The sequence below is a fragment of the Mobula hypostoma genome, chromosome 5 (assembly GCF_963921235.1).
Source record: "Mobula hypostoma chromosome 5, sMobHyp1.1, whole genome shotgun sequence".
Classification (NCBI taxonomy): domain Eukaryota; kingdom Metazoa; phylum Chordata; class Chondrichthyes; order Myliobatiformes; family Myliobatidae; genus Mobula; species Mobula hypostoma.
The window spans coordinates 133562888-133587032 of NC_086101.1; the positions used below are offsets into that span (position 1 = coordinate 133562888).

The following is a 24145-nucleotide window of genomic DNA, read 5'->3' on the forward strand; positions in this document are numbered from 1 at the left end:
TTAGTTCTCCAAGGCAGTGATTTGGCACTGCACCACCCTAAAGGCTTTCTGCAGCAATTCACCAAGGCTTCTTTGATAGTACCTCCTGAATTTCACCTCTAGTAACTGAAGGGTCAGGGAAGCACCACTATCTTCAATCTCCCCTTTGAATCACATGCAGTCTTAACTTGGCATTTATTATCTGCTGAACGAAAATTTTGGAAATCCTACTGGACTGTCCAGGGGGAATTACATTGGGAAGAGGTCCTGTGGAATCATCAAGTTGGAAACTAGATTGAAAGCAGTTCTTGGAACAAAATACACCGATCATCTCACAAGGTAGTGTGTATAAACCAGACCACGCACTTTATTGTACAAAGACCACAAAACACAACTTGAATTTACATAAGAAATTAGAAATGTTTACATCATATGCTTTAAGAGAAAGGTACTGAAACAGACTATAAGGTCAAGGTATGCTACAACACTTTGTCATACAAAATGTACAAAACACCTGATACTAACTAGACATGTTCTTGAGTTGCACTTTCCACAGTTTAACACTCATTATAAAAAAAAGTACCAGTTTGTGTTTTTATTTGTTTTAAAGAAGGAGAGAAAGATTTCTCTTCAGGTCACTTCTGTTATTGAAGCAGAGTGGTTCTGTAAGAGAACAAATTCAAAAAAATTATAATCACTTCAACTGAATGAACGATGGAATTTAATTCAGCTAACAAAAATTGCATACTGCAAACATTTTTTTTCCAGTGGTGTTTCCAGTTAAAAGAATATTTAATTTAGACACTGCTGAGGAGCTTCCAAATTATTTTATCATCAAGGAAATATTTTATGAAGTGAAGCTGGTTTTGTAATGAAACAGCAGCAATCAATTTGTGCACAGCAGGTTCCCACAGCCATCAATATGACTTCTCACAAATTATAATTTCTTCATGGTGAATAAAATTGTGGGATCAATATTGACTAGGGCACTGACAAAAAAAAACTCTGCTGCTATTCAGTACAGTGAAGGGGATCTTTTCCATGTATCTGAATAAAGAAAGGGTCTTACTTCATGGCTTCATCCATATCACTGCACTTCCAAAGGTGCAAATAAGACGATATCAGGGCATCCCAGATTGTTGGCTGAAACCTTTGAAGTAGTACTGAGTTAAGGAGTGAGACCACTATGTGTAGGTCTACAATCATAAATAAAAAGGTTTCATTATTGTACAATGGTAATCCAAGTAAAATTACTTTGCAAACCACTTTATCACAGTGCAAAATACTGTGTGAGCCATCCAATCACTGATATAATGTTTGCAATGTGCTGATATTAAAGAAAACCACTTATACTGGACAGACACAGATTGCAACAAACATCCTGTGAAGAGGGAGAGAGTCATTGGTGTAAAAGGGTTACCCACAAGGAACAGTATGGAAGACATTTCATGTTAGAACAGACTGAAGTAAGGTCCAAAGCTCTCAAAAGTGGTTCCTGAGAAGATAGTTTCATTCAATCGCAGCAAAAACAGAGTATCTTAAGGATGAGTTTACAATATACTCACTGCTGCTCCAGCTTTATAAACTATGTGGGTGATAATTTACCTTTGATCATACTAAGTGAATGTGTGCATCTCAGCCATGGGGTATATTCAACTCCGCACATTGACTTCAGTGAAAACAGGGGAGGGGGTTCCAACCAGCCACTGATCACCACAATTAGCACTAGTAGCAAAAGGCAAATTTATCCCCCAAGAGATGTCAAGCTAGATTACAAAGTGCCTCAGCCGAGACCTTAAACAAAGTGGAAAATACAGTCAACTTAGCTGGACCTTACCATCATGAACAGAAATGTAATGGAATGTTGAGTCTTCTACCACTATTCAGACACGGGGGTTATTAAAAGATAGAGAATATGTTTTCAACAACACATTCAGAAGACCTTTTTTTTGAAGACTTAACCAAACCATGTATGTCAATGATACAGGATGTTTCAGTTAAGGTAACATCTTACAGCACAAGAGGAGATCATTCAACACATCATGATTGTTCTGGTGCTTGGAGAATTAGACAGGTGGGAGGTGGCGGACCCTTGCAGATCTGAGACATTGTGGAAGGGGAATCCACTGTCCATTAGGCACAGAGAGCAGCAGGAAAGAGAGTGGAGGGGGAATTTGAACAGGGCCAATTGTGAATGCCTGCTACAGTGCAGCCAACAATGGCATTGATAGAGACTAGCGTCATTTATCCTGTGCCAGTCCCTCAGCTGTAGATCAAAGAAGGAGTGAAAAAGGAAAGAAGACTGTGACAGAAAATTAAGAACAGAAGGCCACAATGGGAGAAATTGGAATAAAGCAGCAACACACCTTTGAATCAGCATCAGACTTTACATTACTCTCCTGTTGACCATTATGGAAGAGATTCAAGAGTTGTAATGGGCTTCCTGGCATAACATGGTTTAAGTTGTCAAACTGGAAGTCTAGTGATGGTTGCCTGTGATAATGCAACCTAGTCTGCTACCAAGATGAGCAGGAAATTTGTGTGTATCCTATTTTCATTGCTCCAATCTCTGCCAGAGGTGGGCAAGGTCTCAGGTTGAAATTCACCTCAATGTTGAGGAACATGAGGAAGGGTGGGTGTGAGGAAAGGGCTGATCATTTTAGTGGCTAGCTGATTATTAAATATTGCATTCTTCCTCATTCCATTTACTCAGCCTCTGCCAAGTACATAAACCAAACAAGGAGCCAGAAGTGAGTGGAACCAACAAAAACTGAGCACTTTGTGGCGACCTAAGATATATTTATTGAACCAGTGTGAATTAATTAGCATGTCAAAATATTATTGCAGCAGGTGCTACCTTGAAAGACATGGCTACTTCCACTTCCACTTTGTTTTGATGCTTGCTCAGAATATGTTGGTAGAGGATGGGCCATATATATAAGCAGGATGGGAAAAAAAAACACTCCACCAGCATGGCCCAGGAATGAGTGATCTTCCAAAGAAAATTTGCCATGGATTTTCAACTGGTAGTACTCCCCGCCACATGCTCCCATGGACGGACATAACATAATGGGAGGGCAAGGTGAAATGTCATCAGGCCCTAGGCAAGATGGCATTTGCATGCACACTCACGCGCCCCCTCTTTTCATTGGGAGATGAAAGCACCCATGCGAATCACCTCTGCGACCTAATCACCTGAAACAGAAAGAAAGCCCTGCCTCAAACAGAGGAAAGTCAGATAAAAAGATGGTTTACAATCAAAGAGGCCAGGTGACTTACCTGTCTTAACCCCCTTGTATGCTTTCACGCAATATATGTGGGGCATATCATTTAGTCCAATCAAAGGAAAATCTTTCAGGGGCTCAGTGTTAACTTCAGACCTGTGATAATCTTCAGCTGGCTTGACAAAGAGGTTGGTCCCCTCTGTTCAGCAGAAGTGTTTGCTCTGGCTCAGAGGGCTACTACTCAAGTTTGCAAAGAGTCTTGTACCACAGATTTTCACCGACTGGGCGCTGTTACCCAAAATGCTTGGGCCTTAGAAAGACAATGCTTTCACCCTATTAATTTTGTTTATAATTAAATTCTGGACCAAACCAAGAACAGATTTTCAGCCAAGCTCACTTATCTGAGCGTTTCAAAGCTATTTTGGTATACCAGAAGAATTTAGTAATTGAAACCCTCACTAACCACAAAATAAAGAATTTTAAAACTTAAATAAACATTAAAGCTCAGAAACTGGCAATTTAGCCCCTTTGATCAACAAATGACATCCCACATTGATTACCTTCTGCTGCAATTCATCCTACCCTATCAATGTGCCTCACGCCTTGGGCTTAAAATTCCTTTACATGAGTTCGGTTTTCATGCAGTTTAACGGGACTGCTCATAGCTCACAGAGGCAGTGGAGTGTGTGAGCTGGGTGATAAGTTTATTCTTGTATAGCTTATATTTTGAGAACGCATAGAGGAAGCCTTTTTCCCAGTTTATCCTACCAATGTTCAATCACAATCACAGACTGATAACCCCTAATTCACCAGTGTTGTGAAAAGCAGTGAAAGAGGAGTATTTCTTCTGAATAGCCAATTCTTCCTTCAAATGTCTGAAATGTCTGTTCAACCAGGATAGACCCCTATCCTGAAGAGCTTATAAGAGACAGAGAGGCAGACAAATAGAGATGGAGACAGTGACAGAGACGGAAACAGATACAGATACAGAGACAGGAAAAGCTCCACTACCTGGAGAAGTACTGCCTGAGATATTGGCACAGGAAGCTGCCATGACAGACTATAAATTAGTTCATCAGTACTATTTGATGTTCTATTTCCATTCAGTGAGTGCATAATTTAACACAACATCCAGTCAGAGCACCTCAAATGTTCTCTCATTATTTGCAATACTTAGATGCTGAGGTCCAAGTTGTAGGAGGTAGACTTGAACTACCGACCTTCTGACTTCGACAGATGGGTGCTAACCACTGACGCACTGCTGACTTGGCAAAACTTAGCCTTCTTACCTTAAATCACTTTGTTTAGCAGAATAACCCAAGAGTGTTACCACAGCACAATAACAAAACGATGCAGTTCTAAAGCAGAAAGATGCAAATGTCTATTGCCCAGCACCAAGATCAGGTCTCTGAATGTGCCCACTTGGGTAACTGCAGTAAAATTGCCACAATGCCAGGCAGGCAGGTAAGGACCAAGGCCCAAAAAGAAAACCAAGAGAGGAGGCCCACTGAGAACATCAGAGGCAACATGGCCAAAAGCACAGTAAAATATAGCTAGAAGATGCAAACACAGATTACACAGTGTCAGAGTCACGTGGAACACAATAGAAAGGCCATCAGCCCAGAAGCAACAGAGGCAATCACGCAGAGCAGAATCTCACCACAACACCAGACTTTGAAAGCCCCCAGCTCACAGTGGAGCTCTGTCCTTGGGTGATTATTAAGCATATACCTCCTGTTGACTTGGGTATCTGGCTGATCCTGGAAAATGACCCTGGGACGAAACACCCCCTCTCGGGGGGGCTGCTGATGTCTCCCACCTTGCTGTCATGCCAGCATAAAGGGAAAAAGAGCCACGATATAAGATCAGTGTTACAAGAGCAAAATACCATGAAACAGTAATTTACACTTCTTTCAGTTTAGTTTACCATATCCGACGTGGTCTCCTCTACTTCCAGAAGATTCAAGCACAGATTGAGTGAACACTATGTAGAAAATGAGTGTCATCCAAGTATCTATTGCTTGTCACCTTAATTCGTTCTCCCATTCTGACCTCCTTGTCTGCAGCCTCCAACACTGCACCGACAAAGCCCAACATAACCTCATAGAAGAACATTTCATTTTGTTATGAAACACATTGTAGGCATCCAGGTACAAAATTGAGATTTGGAAGTTTCAAGAAATCATCCTACTTTTCCATTTTCACTCTCTAACCCATGCAGAATGATTTCATAGTCACTGTCTTTGGCCTTTCATTATTCTATCTTTCAATATCTCAACCTCCTTCTTTCATTCTTGCCTTGCCTCACGCCACACATACACCCACTCCTCCCAGCTTTCTTGGCGTCTTAAAAATCCTACTTTAACTTTTTTTCAACCTAATGAAAATGTACAGATCTTAGGTTTATTTTACTCTCCACAGATGCTGTGTGACATGATTAGTTTCTCAGGCATAGTTTTTGTTTTTAGTCACTGACATCTGTCACTCATCTGCGGTTGTCCTTGAGCACATTGTGAGGTCATTTCAATTACTGAATAACTACTGACAAAACAGCTTCTGCTTCTAAATTGGAGGTGAGACTGGAAGCCATCAATTCTGAAGCAAAGTCAGTTTACTTAGAACAGAATATTGAAAGTGTGGATTAAAGAGAAACTATAAAACATCCTCCCATTTAAAGTAGAATATTTTTCAGTCAAATGCTGTGAGTGGAGGATAGTTGCATATAACTACTCTGTACCCAGTCTGTGTTAATCACTTACAGAGGGACAGTCCCGGCCCGAAACGTCGACTGTACCTCTTCCTATAGATGCTGCCTGGCCTGCTGCGTTCACCAGTGTTTTTTGTGTGTGTTGTTATGGCAATTTAACTGGGTTATATGCTCACATGCACTACAGCAGGTTAAACTGGGACAGGATCCATGCACTTATTCTGTTCCATGAAGATCTTACAAGCATGAGGCTTTTACTTTTTTACATTATTTGTACTGTATTTGCTGTGGTCTTATAAACTTTTTAATACTATTTTTTGTTAGTTATTTTTGGAACTATTTATTTTTGCAATTTATGATAAATTTATGAATACCTGTGTACTGTACCACTGCAAAATGACATATTTCATGTCATTTTAGTCAGTGATAATAAATCTGACTGATTCTGAACTTAAAAGCATTTTAAATGATTTTTGATGTTTTCTTAAGTAAAGGCATTTCATTATAAATCAGACTAAAAAGAGAAAAAATCTTATTAATAGAGCATAAATGTTTTAGCTGTCAGAACCTTGACCTAAATGCTCTCGACAAATTGTTTATCTCGTTGAACCAGGAAGAAGAAAGAAAGAACTTTTGGATAAAGATTGTAAAAGTATCTTTCACTCTGCCAATCTTGTGACTCAGTGGAAGATGCATCAGTGACATTGAAATAATTTCTCTGTTATATTTGATAATTAGACAATGCATGTCGAAGTCCCATTCCAAAATTAATTTCTAATGGCTGAGTTATCAATATAACTTACTTTCCGAAATAGAATTTAACACTTGCATGCTTGCAACATACAAACAGAAAGCAGATGTTTGCATCCAGATGTTTTAGTAGTTGACCATTTGTTCTACAGTATCTGCATCCAGGGATACAATTATATTAAATTACAGGACCAGGGATCCACAGATTTGAGCTGGGATAATCCTGGAGGAAAGAGCTGGCGGAATAACGATGACTCAAAAACGTCCAGATTGTCATAAAAATTATTAACATATAAGGAAGTCTGTCAGCTTCACTTAGTCTAGGTTGTAGACTATTGCAGATCCCGGCCTGAGTGGCTGACTCTTAACTGAGATGGCTTAGCAAGCTGTTCAATTCTACTTAATCTTGTTGGAAACATTTCCCCACTTGGTGTGCAGACATTCACAGAGCTTTATTTTGCCACTGATTTCTTTTGGATAATTAGAAGCAGGTAACAAACTTTGCTTTTGCCTGTCTTGTCCATGTCCAGTATGTAACAGCAAACTGGAAATTATAAGTACAGCTCTCACCCGAGATGAATGTAAGGTTAGGAGGAGCGTGTGGCCCTCATTACTGTTAATAACCTAGGAAGGCAGAGGGAACTAGCAAGGCCTTGAGAAGCTGGATGCGGTTGCTAAGTTGGAATACCATTGGTGTCACCTTACTTCACCTTAGTTTGCCAATTCCAAAAATGGACGTTTTGGTGCTATCTTCCCACTCACTCCATAGTTGACTACATACTACAAGTAAGGTGGCTAAAAGGTTATTTCTGTTCATTGTGTGAAACAGGAACTAGAGTAGAAGGCGGTCAGTTGGGCTTACCTGTGCACTCAACGTTTCAAGTGGACTCTCCACCCGAGGGAATGTCATTAATGGCACTCCATGTGGATCCTTGGGTTTCTGCTTAACAGATGTGGTCTGTGTCCCTTTGAAGTTGTGAACAACACATATACCCTGGCAATAAAAATGGATAGTTATGTCATCAATAACTCAGCATGGAAACATATCTGTTGGCCCACTGAGTCCATGCTAATTATTAATATTAATCCTACATCAAACCTATTTTATTATACGCAAATTCTCATCAGTTTCCCCAAGGTTCTTCCATTCATACCTTTACTGGGAGTAGTGGCCAACTAACCTACCAATCTCCATGTTCATGGGATTTGGGAAACTGAAGTACTCAGAGAGAATCCATGCAGTCACCAAGAGAACTTGTAAACTTCATACAAATAGTATTCAAGGTCAAGACTGAGTCCAAGTCACTGGAGATGTTCAAAGCAGGTGAAACATTTTTGGCAGAGTATGCTTTTGATAAGGGCAAACCACATATTGTTTTCTCTCACCCAAGGTAACATGTTTGTGCACCTTCGGTTAGAGCACGGGTATTTCCTGTTCTTCTTCTGGAAACCTGGAGTAACCTCATAGGCTCTGAAAGACAGGTGCCACTCAGCCTAAGGTTCTGATACACCACCTGTCCTGTCCTCTTAAGGAAATATTGCTGTATTCTATTATGCTATAAGGTATAAGTGTTTAACCCTTTCCTCTTCAATCTCTATGAAATCACCAGAAGAAATATCCATGGGAAAAGACCAAAGACTGATAGCTTGAACAGGTCTCCCAAACAAGAACCAATCTGAAGTGAGGCAAGTAATTGAAATAGAGTAGAAATAATCTCTAAATTTACACAATTTCAAGTTTGGGCTCTATATCTCAGAAAGGATGAGCTTGCATTGGAAAGGGTCCAAAAAAGGTAATGAAAATGACCCCAGGAATGAAAGTGTTAACATATGAGGAAAGTTTGATAGTTCTGGACCTGTACTCACTAGAAATTAGAAGAATGAGGGGGTGTGGATCTAACTGAAACCTATCAAATGTTGAAAGACCTAGATAGAGTGGGTGTGGAGAGATGTTTCCTATAGTAGGAGAGTCTAGGACCAGAGGACACAGTATCAGAATAGAAGTACAAGCTTTCAGTACAGAGATGAGGCAGAATTTCTTCAGCTAGAGGGTGGCAAATCTGTAGAATTCATTGCCACAGATGGCTGTGGAGATCATGTCATTAGGTGTATGTAAAGCAGAGGTTGATAGGTTCTTGATTAGTCAGGGTGTTAAATATTATGGGGAGAAGGCAGGAGAATGGGTTCAGAGGGAAAATAAATCATCCATTATCAATCAGTGGAGCAGACTCAATGGGTTGAATCAACTAATTCAGCTCCTTAAATTTATGGAGTCATTATGTGATGGAAACAGGCCCTATAGTCCAATTGGTCCATGCTGAACAAAATGCCCCATCCAAGCTAGCCATAATTTGCCGCATATCTTTCTAAACCTTTCCAGTCCTTGTACTATTCCAATCTATGTGCCTATACTGATAGCTACTAGCACAATGGAATGCTAGTAGAGAGCATCAGCCATCTTTTCCATGTTCTAAGCTCTCCTGTTGATGAGGGTATTTGTTCAGTTACTGAGGGGAAAGGGTGGGTTTTACTGCATAGCAGGTCAATCAATCAGAATGACTCAATATGCAATAAATATTGTCTTATTGCTTGCATGTCTCTATTTTCACTAAGGATAATGTATCTTGCACCAGTGCTCACTTCAGGTGAGGATGTAAACCAAACAGCTCATGACGGACATTCACCTCATATCCCATCCAGAAAAAATGCTATGGCAGCTTCACCAAACCATTGTAATTTTAATAAAGACAGATAATAGTCAAATGAAGGTAGATATCTCAGAGAGAGAGAGAGAAAGAACAAGAGAGAGAGAGAGAGAGAGGAAGAATGAGAGAGAGAGAGAGAAAGAGAGAGAGAGAGAGAGAGAGAGAAATGAGAGAAAATATTCATAAAGAAACAGCCAAAGATAAACGCAGGATTATTTAGGATTCAACCCATTGAGTCTGCTCCACTGATTGATAGGCACTGATTATTTAGATAAGTACAGACTGATACTTACAATATATAAGAGATGATTAAAGAGAGAGCTAAATAGGAGAAAATACATACCTATAACTCTATAGGGAGAACAAATATCTGCACGGAGAGAATTCAATCTAAACAGATGCCTATATGGATTGGGTTAACTAGAACAAGATGCCTACATAGGAAAAACTTCAAAATAGATAAATACCTCGATGAGGAGAGTTAAGTATCAGTGAATAACCATAACAGAGTGTTCTTGACCTAATGGTAATAGTTTGGTGATAATTAATTACAGAGTGATACTTCTATAGAAAGGATTCAATGCAGATACAAACTTTTTAGAAAAGGTCAAACATAGACCCCCCCCCCACCTATTTCAACTGAATACAGACAGATGGATCATAATATAGAGATGGTTAAATTCAAGCAGATAACTGTACAGAGAATAGATCTGAATATTGGCAGAAGCTCACTTAGGGAAAGTTCAATACAGGCAGATACCCGAACAGAAATAAAGTTAAATATAGAGAGGATAAATACTTATGGCAACCTAAATAGAAAGGTTTAAGTTCAGAAAGGTTAAATATAAACAGACACCAATATAAAAAGAGCAGTAGATGTAGTGCATATAGATTTCAGCAAGACATTTGATAAGGTACCCCATGCAAGGCTAATTGAGAAAGTAAGGAGGTATGGGATCCAAGGGGACCTTGCATTGTGGATCCAGAACTGGCTTGCCCACAGAAGTGGTTATAGATGGGTCATATTCTGCATGGAGGTCGGTGACCAGTGGTGTGCCTCAGGGATCTGTTCTGGGACCCCTACTCCTCGTGATTTTTATAAATGACCTGGATGAGGAAATGGAGGGATGGGTTAGTAAATTTGCTGATGACACAAAGGTTGGGGGTGTTGTGGATAGTGTGGAGGGCTGTCAGAGGTGACAGCGGGACATTCATAGGATGCAAAACTGGGCTGAGAAGTGGCAGATGGAGTTCAACACAGATAAGCGTGAGGTGGTTCATTTTGGTATGTCAAAAATGATGGCAGAATATAGTATTAATGGTAAGACTCTTGGCAGTGTGGAGGATCAGAGGGATCTTGGGGTCTGAGTTCATAGGACATTCAAAGCTGCTGTGCAGGTTGACTCTGTGGTTAAGAAAGCATACACTGCAATGGCCTTCATCAATCATGGGATTGAGTTTAGGAACCAAGAGGTAATGTTGCAGCTATACTACTGGTCAGACCCCACTTGGAGTACTGTGCTCAGTTCTGGTCGCCTCACTACAGGAAGGATGTGGAAACCATAGAAAGGGTGCAGAGGAGATTTACAAGGATGTTGCCTGGATTGGGGAGCATGCCTTATGAAAACAGGTTGAGTGAACTCGACCTTTTCTCCTTGGAGTGACGGAGGATGAAAGGTGACCTGATAGGGGTGTATAAGATGATGAGAGGCACTGATCATGTGGATAGGCAGAGGTTTTCTCCCAGGACTGAAATAGCTAGCATGAGAGGGCACAGTTTTAAGGTGCTTGGAAGTAGGTACCGAGGAGATGTCAGGGCTAAGTTTTTTACGCAGAGTGTGTGGAATGGACTGCTGGCGACGGTGATGGAGGTGGATACCATAGGGTCTTTTAAGAGACTTCTGGATAGGTACATGGAGCTTAGAAAAATAGCGGGCTATGGGTAACCCTGGGTAATTTCTGAAGTAGGGACATGTTCAGCACAGCTTTGTGGGCCGGAAGACCTGTATTGTGCTGTAGGTTTTCTATGCTTCTATGTTTCTAAAAAAAGGGTTTAATAGACATTCATCTGTATGGGGAGTTCCAAACTGGGTCATAAAGCTACATACGGCTCAACGCGTGAAAAGGGAGTTTTGAAATGAGACAGATATGTATTTAAAAGAGCTACTTGAATAGTGCCCAGTGACTTTGCAGAGAGAGAAATAATGAAAAAGTGATGGATACCAAAAAAGAACGCAGTTATAATGTAAAAAAAATGTTGTTTTGTCATTCAATTCTATTTTTGTCTGAGCTTCCAACATTCTCAAATGCACAATTAAAAGGCAACAACTCTAACATCTATAACTTTCAGCCTACCATATAATTTTTGAATTAAACTCACTGGAAACATGTACATTTGCAAAAGGCAATCTGTAATACCAGTCGTGGGAAATGTTTACTGTTTTCACAGAAGACAACAGATGTAACGGTCCATTAAGTTTGGGAATGACTAAATGAAAAATTTGTATAAAAGATATTTTGATGCTCTCGAGAAGGATGGATTGTGCTTATATCAAGTTTTTTCTGCAACTGAGCATATCTAAAAGGAAGGTTTAGGCAAACTGAACCAGCTAGTTTACCCCAACATTTTGGACCTTATCCTGCCCCTTCTCCTATTCGATTCCCAAGGATAATGAAAAGTTTCCTTTTTCACCTGTAATCAATGGTCAGCGCAGTCTGGTGGCAGTGTTCAGTGTAATCAATAGTGAATAGTCACTGAACAGTAAATGGTCAGTGCAGTGAATAGTGAATGGTCAGTACAGTCTGATGACAATGGTCAGTGAATAGTGAATGGTCAATCCAGTCGGATGACAATGGTCAGCACAGTCTGATGACAATGATCAGTGAATGGTCAGTGCAGTCTGATGACAATGGTCAGCGCAGTCTGATGACAATGATTAGTGAATGGTCAGTGCAGTCTGATGACAATGGTCAGTGAATGGTCAGTGAAGTCTGATGTAAATGATTAGTGAATGGTCAGTGCAGTCTGATGACAATGATCAGTGAATGGTCAGTGCAGTCTGATGACAATGGTCAGTGAATGGTCAGCGCAGTCTGATGACAATGATTAGTGAATGGTCAGCGCAGTCTGATGACAATGATTAGTGAATGGTCAGCGCAGTCTGATGACAATGGTCAGCGCAGTCTGATGACAATGATTAGTGAATGGTCAGTGCAGTCTGATGACAATGATTAGTGAATGGTCAGTGCAGTCTGATGACAATGGTCAGTGAATGGTCAGTGCAGTCTGATGACAATGATTAGTGAATGGTCAGTGCAGTCTGATGACAATGGTCAGTGAATGGTCAGTGCAGTCTGATGACAATGATCAGTGAATGGTCAGTGCAGTCTGATGACAATGATTAGTGAATGGTCAGCGCAGTCTGATGACAATGATTAGTGAATGGTCAGCGCAGTCTGATGACAATGATTAGTGAATGGTCAGCGCAGTCTGATGACAATGATTAGTGAATGGTCAGTGCAGTCTGATGACAATGGTCAGTGAATGGTCAGTGCAGTCTGATGACAATGATTAGTGAATGGTCAGTGCAGTCTGATGACAATGATTAGTGAATGGTCAGTGCAGTCTGATGACAATGATTAGTGAATGGTCAGTGCAGTCTGATGACAATGGTCAGTGAATGGTCAGCGCAGTCTGATGACAATGATTAGTGAATGGTCAGTGCAGTCTGATGTAAATGATTAGTGAATGGTCAGTGCAGTCTGATGACAATGGTCAGCACAGTCTGATGACAATGATTAGTGAATGGTCAGTGCAGTCTGATGACAATGATTAGTGAATGGTCAGTGCAGTCTGATGACAATGATTAGCGAATGGTCAGTGCAGTCTGATGACAATGGTCAGTGAATGGTCAGTGCAGTCTGATGACAATGGTCAGTGAATGGTCAGCGCAGTCTGATGACAATGGTCAGTGAATGGTCAGCGCAGTCTGATGACAATGGTCAGTGAATGGTCAGTGCAGTCTGATGTAAATGATCAGTGAATGGTCAGCGCAGTCTGATGACAATGGTCAGCGCAGTCTGATGACAATGATTAGTGAATGGTCAGCGCAGTCTGATGACAATGATTAGTGAATGGTCAGCGCAGTCTGATGACAATGGTCAGCGCAGTCTGATGACAATGATTAGTGAATGGTCAGTGCAGTCTGATGACAATGGTCAGTGAATGGTCAGTGCAGTCTGATGACAATGATCAGTGAATGGTCAGTGCAGTCTGATGACAATGATTAGTGAATGGTCAGCGCAGTCTGATGACAATGATTAGTGAATGGTCAGCGCAGTCTGATGACAATGGTCAGCGCAGTCTGATGACAATGATTAGTGAATGGTCAGTGCAGTCTGATGACAATGGTCAGTGAATGGTCAGTGCAGTCTGATGACAATGATTAGTGAATGGTCAGTGCAGTCTGATGACAATGGTCAGTGAATGGTCAGCGCAGTCTGATGACAATGATTAGTGAATGGTCAGCGCAGTCTGATGACAATGGTCAGCGCAGTCTGATGACAATGATTAGTGAATGGTCAGTGCAGTCTGATGACAATGGTCAGTGAATGGTCAGCGCAGTCTGATGACAATGATTAGTGAATGGTCAGCACAGTCTGATGACAATGATTAGTGAATGGTCAGCGCAGTCTGATGACAATGGTCAGCGCAGTCTGATGACAATGATTAGTGAATGGTCAGTGCAGTCTGATGACAATGGTCAGTGAATGGTCAGTGCAGTCTGATGACAATGATTAGTGAATGGTCAGTGCAGTCTGATGACAATGGTCAGTGAATGGTCAGCGCAGTCTGATGACAATGATTAGTGAATGGTCAGCGCAGTCTGATGACAATGGTCAGCGCAGTCTGATGACAATGATTAGTGAATGGTCAGTGCAGTCTGATGACAATGGTCAGTGAATGGTCAGTGCAGTCTGATGTAAATGATTAGTGAATGGTCAGTGCAGTCTGATGTAAATGATTAGTGAATGGTCAGTGCAGTCTGATGACAATGATTAGTGAATGGTCAGCGCAGTCTGATGACAATGATTAGTGAATGGTCAGCGCAGTCTGATGACAATGGTCAGCGCAGTCTGATGACAATGATTAGTGAATGGTCAGTGCAGTCTGATGACAATGGTCAGTGAATGGTCAGTGCAGTCTGATGACAATGATTAGTGAATGGTCAGTGCAGTCTGATGACAATGATTAGTGAATGGTCAGCGCAGTCTGATGACAATGATTAGTGAATGGTCAGTGCAGTCTGATGACAATGATTAGTGAATGGTCAGCGCAGTCTGATGACAATGATTAGTGAATGGTCAGCGCAGTCTGATGACAATGGTCAGCGCAGTCTGATGACAATGATTAGTGAATGGTCAGTGCAGTCTGATGACAATGGTCAGTGAATGGTCAGCGCAGTCTGATGACAATGATTAGTGAATGGTCAGCGCAGTCTGATGACAATGGTCAGTGAATGGTCAGTGCAGTCTGATGACAATGATTAGTGAATGGTCAGTGCAGTCTGATGACAATGGTCAGTGAATGGTCAGCGCAGTCTGATGACAATGATTAGTGAATGGTCAGCGCAGTCTGATGACAATGGTCAGCGCAGTCTGATGACAATGATTAGTGAATGGTCAGTGCAGTCTGATGACAATGGTCAGTGAATGGTCAGCACAGTCTGATGACAATGGTCAGTGAATGGTCAGTGCAGTCTGATGTAAATGATCAGTGAATGGTCAGCACAGTCTGATGACAATGATCAGTGAATGGTCAGTGCAGTCTGATGACAATGGTCAGTGAATGGTCAGCGCAGTCTGATGACAATGATTAGTGAATGGTCAGCGCAGTCTGATGTAAATGATTAGTGAATGGTCAGTGCAGTCTGATGACAATGGTCAGTGAATGGTCAGTGCAGTCTGATGACAATGGTCAGTGAATGGTCAGTGCAGTCTGATGTAAATGATTAGTGAATGGTCAGTGCAGTCTGATGACAATGGTCAGTGAATGGTCAGTGCAGTCTGATGACAATGGTCAGTGAATGGTCAGTGCAGTCTGATGACAATGGTCAGTGAATGGTCAGTGCAGTCTGATGACAATGGTCAGTGAATGGTCAGTGCAGTCTGATGACAATGGTCAGTGAATGGTCAGCGCAGTCTGATGACAATGGTCAGTGAATGGTCAGCACAGTCTGATGACAATGGTCAGTGAATGGTCAGTGCAGTCTGATGACAATGGTCAGTGAATGGTCAGCACAGTCTGATGACAATGGTCAGTGAATGGTCAGTGCAGTCTGATGACAATGGTCAGTGAATGGTCAGTGCAGTCTGATGTAAATGATCAGTGAATGGTCAGCACAGTCTGATGACAATGGTCAGTGCAGTCTGATGACAATGATTAGTGAATGGTCAGCGCAGTCTGATGACAATGATTAGTGAATGGTCAGTGAAGTCTGATGACAATGGTCAGTGCAGTCTGATGACAATGGTCAGTGAATGGTCAGCACAGTCTGATGACAATGATTAGTGAATGGTCAGTGAAGTCTGATGACAATGGTCAGTGCAGTCTGATGACAATGGTCAGTGAATGGTCAGCACAGTCTGATGACAATGATTAGTGAATGGTCAGTGAAGTCTGATGACAATGGTCAGTGAATGGTCAGCGCAGTCTGATGACAATGGTCAGTGAATGGTCAGTGCAGTCTGATGTAAATGATCAGTGAATGGTCAGCACAGTCTGATGACAATGGTCAGTGCAGTCTGATGACAATGATTAGTGAATGGTCAGCGCAGTCTGATGACAATGATTAGTGAATGGTCAGTGAAGTCTGATGACAATGGTCAGCGCAGTCTGATGACAATGGTCAGTGAATGGTCAGCACAGTCTGATGACAATGATTAGTGAATGGTCAGTGAAGTCTGATGACAATGGTCAGTGCAGTCTGATGACAATGGTCAGTGAATGGTCAGCACAGTCTGATGACAATGATTAGTGAATGGTCAGTGAAGTCTGATGACAATGATTAGTGAATGGTCAGCGCAGTCTGATGACAATGATTAGTGAATGGTCAGCGCAGTCTGATGACAATGATTAGTGAATGGTCAGTGCAGTCTGATGACAATGGTCAGTGAATGGTCAGCACAGTCTGATGACAATGATTAGTGAATGGTCAGTGCAGTCTGATGACAATGGTCAGTGAATGGTCAGTGCAGTCTGATGACAATGGTCAGTGAATGGTCAGCGCAGTCTGATGACAATGATTAGTGAATGGTCAGTGCAGTCTGATGACAATGATTAGTGAATGGTCAGCACAGTCTGATGACAATGATTAGTGAATGGTCAGTACAGTATGATGACAATGATTAGTGAATGGTCAGTGCAGTCTGATGACAATGATTAGTGAATGGTCAGCACAGTCTGATGACAATGGTCAGTGAATGGTCAGCGCAGTCTGATGACAATGATTAGTGAATGGTCAGCACAGTCTGATGACAATGATTAGTGAATGGTCAGTACAGTATGATGACAATGATTAGTGAATGGTCAGCACAGTCTGATGACAATGGTCAGTGAATGGTCAGCGCAGTCTGATGACAATGATTAGCGAATGGTCAGTGCAGTCTGATGACAATGGTCAGTGAATGGTCAGCGCAGTCTGATGACAATGATTAGTGAATGGTCAGTGCAGTCTGATGACAATGGTCAGTGAATGGTCAGCGCAGTCTGATGACAATGGTCAGTGAATGGTCAGCGCAGTCTGATGACAATGATTAGTGAATGGTCAGCGCAGTCTGATGACAATGGTCAGTGAATGGTCAGCACAGTCTGATGACAATGATTAGTGAATGGTCAGTGCAGTCTGATGACAATGGTCAGTGAATGGTCAGCGCAGTCTGATGACAATGGTCAGTGCAGTCTGATGACAATGATTAGTGAATGGTCAGTACAGTCTGATGACAATGATTAGTGAATGGTCAGCGCAGTCTGATGACAATGGTCAGTGAATGGTCAGCGCAGTCTGATGACAATGGTCAGTGAAGTCTGATGACAATGATTAGTGAATGGTCAGCACAGTCTGATGACAATGATTAGTGAATGGTCAGTGCAGTCTGATGACAATGGTCAGTGAATGGTCAGCGCAGTCTGATGACAATGGTCAGTGAAGTCTGATGACAATGGTCAGTGAATGGTCAGCGCAGTCTGATGACAATGATTAGTGAATGGTCAGTGCAGTCTGATGACAATGATTAGTGAATGGTCAGCGCAGTCTGATGACAATGATTAGTGAATGGTCAGTGAAGTCTGATGACAATGATTAGTGAATGGTCAGTACAGTCTGATGACAATGATTAGTGAATGGTCAGCGCAGTCTGATGACAATGATTAGTGAATGGTCAGTACAGTCTGATGACAATGATTAGTGAATGGTCAGCGCAGTCTGATGACAATGGTCAGTGAAGTCTGATGACAATGATTAGTGAATGGTCAGTGCAGTCTGATGACAATGGTCAGTGAATGGTCAGCACAGTCTGATGACAATGATTAGTGAATGGTCAGCGCAGTCTGATGACAATGGTCAGTGAATGGTCAGCACAGTCTGATGACAATGATTAGTGAATGGTCAGTGCAGTATGATGACAATGGTCAGTGAATGGTCAGCGCAGTCTGATGACAATGATTAGTGAATGGTCAGTGCAGTATGATGACAATGGTCAGTGAATGGTCAGTGCAGTCTGATGACAATGGTTAGTGAATGGTCAGTGCAGTCTGATGGCAATGGTCAGTGAATGGTCAGTGCAGTCTGATAGCAATAGTCAGTAAATCGTCGTGGCTATCCCTCGAGGTCGAGGATTATGGTCTTTGTTCCATTGATCTATTTATGGGCTCTCAAGTGGCTTACAAGTCTAATCTTGGCTTTGAAAGTTCTTCCACATTCGGGACAGGTAGTTCCAGATGGCAGATCGGGCTTTGGTTGTTGCTACCTCTCCTTCCATTTTCTTATCTTTTCTTCTACTTCTGCACATCTGTTGGCTTCGAAAGTTACTGTTCTTTCTCGGATGATGGCTTTCCAGAGTTTCATGTCCTTGGCATTGTTGATGTTGAAGTTACATTTCTTCATGTTGGCTTTTAAGACATCTTTGAATCTCTTCTGTTGTCCGCCTCTTTTATATTTGCCTTCTTTAAGCTGGGAGTATAAGATTTGTTTCGGCAGACGTTCGTCTTTCATCCAAACAACATGACCGCTCCATCTTAGTTGTTTCTTGATGACATAGACTTCAATGCTTGTTGTTTTTGCTTCATTTAGCACACTGACATTGGTTCTTCTATCTTCCCAGCTGATACTTAAGATGTTTCAAAGACAGCGTTGATGGAACTTTTCAAGTGCCTTCAGATGTCGTTGGTATGTTGTCCAGGTCTCCGATGCATACGGGAGCGTTGGGAACACCACTGCTTTGTTCACTAACATTTTGGTGTCTGTTCGGATGTCACGATCATGAAAGACCTTTGTTCGGAGATGTCCAAAAGCTATTCCAGCACATTTAAGACGATGTTGGATCTTGTCATTAAGGTCGACATTGGAGGAGAGGTGACTTCCAAGATACAGAAAGTGGTCCATGTTTTCCAGGATTGTTTCGCCAAGTTGAATTGATGGTTCTATCTGATTTGTCTCAGTTGGTGACGGTTGGTAGGAGATCTGAGTCTTCTTGGAATTGATGGTAAGTCCAAGTTTCATGTATGCAGGGTTGAAGGTGGTCAGAATCTATAGCAGGTGGTTTTCTGAGAGAGCTGCAACACTGTTGTCATCTGCGTATTGGAACTCGATGAGGGAACTCGTGGATGTCTTGTTTTTGGACTTGAGACGGGCAAGATTGAAAAGTCTGCCATCTGTTCTGTAGACAATTTTGATTCCTGGGGGTAGGTCGTCCTTGATGATGTGGATGATTGTTGCAATGAAGATGGTGAACAAAGTTGGGGCAATCATGTATCCCTGTTTTACTCCTGATCTAACTTGAAAAGACTTACAGTTACTGTTGCTGACCATGACTGTGGCAAGCATGCCATCGTGGAGGAGTCTCAGGATTCAAATGTATTTTTCAGAGCACCCTTAGGTAGTTAGGACATCCCATAGGAGTTCCCTTGATACCGAGTCAAAGGCTTTGGTGAGGTCGATGAATGCCATGTACAAAGTTTGAAGTTGTTCACAACATTTTTCTTATAGTTGTCGCATTTTGAAGATCATGTTGATTGCTCCACGTGATGGTCTAAAACCAGTTTGTGTCTCCGGAAGAATCTTCTCAGCTAAAGGCTTGAGCTGGTTGTTCATGATGCGGGTGACGATCATTCCTGCTGTTGCTAACGGAAATTCCACGATAGTTTCCGCATTCGGATCGATCACCTTTCCTTTTATAGATGATAATGATTACTGAGTCTCTAAAGTCTGCTGGTACGTCTTCACTTATCCAGATCTTGATGAGAATTTGATGCAGTTGGTAATGAAGTGGCGTACCTTCAATTTTGTAGACCTCGGCTGGTATTCCATCAAGTCCAGCGGTCTTGTTGTTTTTCAAGGTTTTGATGGCTTCCTTGACTTCTTCAAGTGTTGGTATTTTGCTTAGGAAGTCGTCAACAGGCTGTTTTGGAATGTTATTAATCACATTCCCGTCAAATGAGACAGTTTGATTTAGAAGATCTTAAAAGTGCTCCCTCCATCTAGAATTGATGTCAGCATTGCTCTTCAGGATGGTTGAACCATCTTTGCTTTTGAAAGGGGCTTGACCATGAGTGGATGGGCCAAAAATAGCTTTAGTTGTGTTGAAAAAGTCTGGAGTGTTGTTGGTGTCTGCTAGTTGTTGGATTTCCTGAGCTTTCTTCCTCCACCATTAGTTTTTCAGGTTTCTGGTGCTCTTCTGGACTGCAGCCTTGTATTCCTGACAGCGTTTCCTTTTAGTAGCCAATTATTGGTTATTTTGTAAGGTGATGAAAGCTTTTCTCTTTTCGTTGATGAATTGTTGGAGTAGTTTGTCGTTATCATCGAACCAATCCTGATGTTTTCTCGTCTTGAACCCAATTGTTTCTTTGCTGGACGTGATGATAGCATTCTTCAATTGATTCCAGTGTTCTTCTACAGATGGTGGGATTTATTGAGGCAGTTGTTCTTGAAAATTTTGTTGGAACTTCTGTACATGGTCAATGTTGACATTGAACATTGAACATTGGATTTCAACATTGAATTTCTTAATACTGTTCTGATTTTGGTGTTTCCTTTTGGGCCGAATCTTCATTCTCATGGTGGATGAGATCAGTCGATGGTCTGTCCAGCACTCATTGGCACCAGTAACAGCTCTTGTTATCAGTACATCTCATTGGTCCCGAGATTGTACGATGATGTAGTCAATGAGGTGCCAGTGTTTGGAGCATGGATGCTGCCAGGAGACTTTGTGCCTGTCTTTCTGGCAAAATAGGGTGTTTATATTCACCAGGTTGTGTTCAGCACATTTGGTGAGGAGGAGTGTTCCATTGGCGTTGACCTTGCCAACTCCTTCCTTGCTTATTATTCCAGTCCAGAGCCTATGATCTTTCCCGACTCTGGCATTGAAGTCTCCTAAGAGAATGATCTTGTCATTGCTAGGAACAGAGGAAAGGACGTTATCAATTTGAGCGTAGAAGTTCATCTTTACTTCATTTTCAGCAGAGTTGGAGCATAGACGCTGATGATAGTGGCGTGCTGGTTCTTGACAAGTTGGATTCGCAGAGTCATGAGATGTCCATTGATTCCCAGTGGTTGCTCTGTCAGCTTCTGAAGTAGGCTGTTTCGGATGGCAAAACCTACTCCATGGATCCTCAGTTGTTCAAGATCAAGTCCTTTCCAGAAAAAGGGGTATTGACCTTGCTCTTCCTTTAGTTGCCCTTATCCATCTCTGCGGGCCTCACTCAGAGAAACAATGTCAAAGTTGAATTTTTGGAGTTCTCAGGCAACAAAGGCAGTTCTCCTCTCTGGTCGGTCTGAGTTTGGGTTATCCATCAGAGTTCGTATACTCCAGGTTCCAAATTTCATAGTTTCACTTCTCGATGTTTTTCGACTGCATGATGGTGATCCCTCTGGACACGGCTTTCCAGACAGGATAGGGTGAAGCAGCCTATTTTTTGGGCACCTTTTCTAGCCCCTTCCCAGTTCAGGGAGAGCAGAGTGGATCCTAAATGGGGCTGCTCAGATGTGAATACTGCTACCAAACAACTTTCCTGCTTCTGTCCAAAAGTTGAGCGACTGAATCAAGTATTCACTGCTTTCATGTCGGTTCTTGATTGGGAGCTTCCAGCCATCACATTGCCTGCTCCCGTCGCCCTCCTCCAATCGCTGAAAGACTTGAAGAAGTGGTCCACAGAGCGAAGACACCTGTGCGTGTAATTGTTTAACGTATATTTGATGTTGCACTCCAAGAATCACACGATACTTCACAAATCAACCAACTGATTCCAATGGCATGGAAACCACGACGACTGGAGCTGATGGATTTGTTGCAGTCTTCATCCGCCTTCACAGCCATTGAGTTCAAAGTAACTTCGTCCATCTGTTCCACCGTTGAGGTCTTGGTTGGATTGTTCTTTGTCAGGGACCTCACCCTTGACCTTACCACCATGGGTGACCCTACCAGGAGCATAGCTCCAGACGGCATCGCTCTTGGGATCACAGGACCACACGAGCTTCTCCACCACGACAAGGTGACAATCCACGGAGAAGTCAGTGCAGTCTGATGACAATGATTACTGAATAGTAAATGGTCAGTGCAGTCTGATGACAATGATTAGTACTAAAGCTTCATCTATGCAAATGTAAGAATATGTAGGATCTTAGAGAATTTTTTCCCCAGTAAGTCAGTGAAACAATGTTGGCAACTGTAATGTTACTGCCTTTCTGAGAGGGGCAGACAATGTCATATGGACACTGCGATCTGGTGTGACTTTGATTATCTGACATACTGGGGAGAAAATTTGCAGACTATTGAACCTTTAATTTTCCTCTGACTTATCAGTCTCTTCCAGGATGACGACAGGGGAAGGGTGTGGAGGAGATGGGGGGAACAAATGTTGGAAAATTAACCATTTGGGGATGCCTCAGTAGGCCTGGCTATGAGACTAAATGAGGGTTTGCATGTAGTTCCAATATTATCCATTTTCAGTTGTACATTGTTGTCTGGAGAGAGAAAACAAGCCCTACACTGGAACAGTCTCTCACAACCTCTTCTGCAAAGTGTGCCCAGAAAAATGATTTACCTGCATTTCTGTACTGCCTTTCATGACCTCACATGTCTCAATACACTTCACAAGTACATTCTGATATGTGATTAACACTGTCAATATTGCATTGAAGATTGCATTGAACTAATAGTTCTCAAACTGAATTAATTAAGAACCAAGTGATCAACCCAAAAGCTCGGATTAAAATGGATGTGTGCTCAAGAGGAATTGGCAAAAATGTCTTCCACAGTTCAACAGCCTGGTTCCACATATTGACAGAGACACAAGCAAAAGCAAATGTTGGAATCTGGACCAATATGCAAAATGCTGGAGGAGAGCTGTGAGTCAGGCAACATCTATGAAGGGAAATGGACATTCCCCATTCCAGGTCAAGACCACTCAGCTGTACTGATTTCACAGAATGTTAGAATGGCACTCAGGCAAGATTCAAGTTAGCCACTAATGTCCTCAGAGGAATGGGGACTGAAGTAGATAAAGAAAATCTGACATGAAACGCTTTGGGCTGCTTTACTATATTAAATGTGACTAGTTATTCTAATTGAGGAAATGTGTTTTTAAATATTTGTAGCTTACTATAAATTTTTACTTTGTTGTTCTGCAAAAGCATCTTTAATTTGATACATTAGCTTCAGTGCCGTAATGTGGACTTACCAAAAACAAAGCTACTGTGCTGCCCAGTACAAAACCCGCAATCACATCAGAGCAGTGATTGCGATATTCCGACACCCGGTTCAGTCCTGTTAGGAAGGCGGCGCAGAGAGCACCCAAGCACAAGACAGGTTTGGCTAACCTGCTGCTTTTGGTCTTTATCGTGCTGGTGATGTACATCTGCAACAGAACAAGGTTGCACATAGAGTTTTAATAGCACACAAACTAGAATATATTACACAGAACAGCAAAGTACCGTAACAGGCCCTTTGTCCCACAATATCTGCATCAAACATTGTGTCAAATTAATCTAAATCTCTTCTGCATGTACAACATACATATCCCTACATAACAGCCTCTTCTTCTTCTTCTATTTCCGGCTGTTTAGACGCATCTAGGTGTATTACAGCCCGCCACAGGATGTATAATTAATTATAGAACTTCAAGGAACTCAAATTCTCGAAAACAACCTAGTCTCACATATAAACTGAATAATAGCCTCTTCAATCAGATGTTGATTCTTTTGATGGCCAAACAAAGATTTAATAGAAAACCAAACTAAACTTACGCCAGATAGCCTCTTGAACAACATGCTTCTTTCAATTTTGTATCAATTACAGCTCAGCAAAACATACTGGACTGTCTCTGGACTACCACAGTCACATAATCCAGTAGGATGTTTTCCTATTATCTTTAAATAATAGTTTAGCCCACAATGCCCCAACCTAAGTCTTGTAAATTTCACCATATCTCTACGAGTTAAAAGGTAACAGTCTGAGACCTTTTTAACTAGTGGGTGACTAGAAAAATAACGCCTGCCCCTTAATTC

The 24145-nt window shown here is 41.8% G+C and overlaps 1 protein-coding gene across 4 annotated transcripts in view; it reads right to left on the reverse strand.

Moving 5' to 3' along the window:
• Positions 1-332: 332 nt before the first annotated feature.
• plppr1 (phospholipid phosphatase related 1) overlaps positions 333-24145 on the reverse strand; it is a 136190-nt gene continuing 112377 nt past the window's right edge. The window contains exons 6-10 of one of the 4 annotated variants that reach the window (XR_010017896.1): positions 23320-23496; positions 7523-7654; positions 4935-5026; positions 3112-3174; positions 333-642 (exon numbers count right to left, since the gene is read on the reverse strand). Coding sequence is in view for 3 of the 4 variants with exons in the window: in XM_063047650.1 (XP_062903720.1) it covers positions 624-642; positions 4935-5026; positions 7523-7654; positions 23320-23496 (420 nt within the window). In the remaining variant the exon portion in view is untranslated. The remainder of the gene's footprint in view (positions 643-3111; positions 3175-4934; positions 5027-7522; positions 7655-23319; positions 23497-24145) is intronic. The other 3 variants (XM_063047652.1, XM_063047650.1, XM_063047651.1) reach the window with 3 other exon arrangements.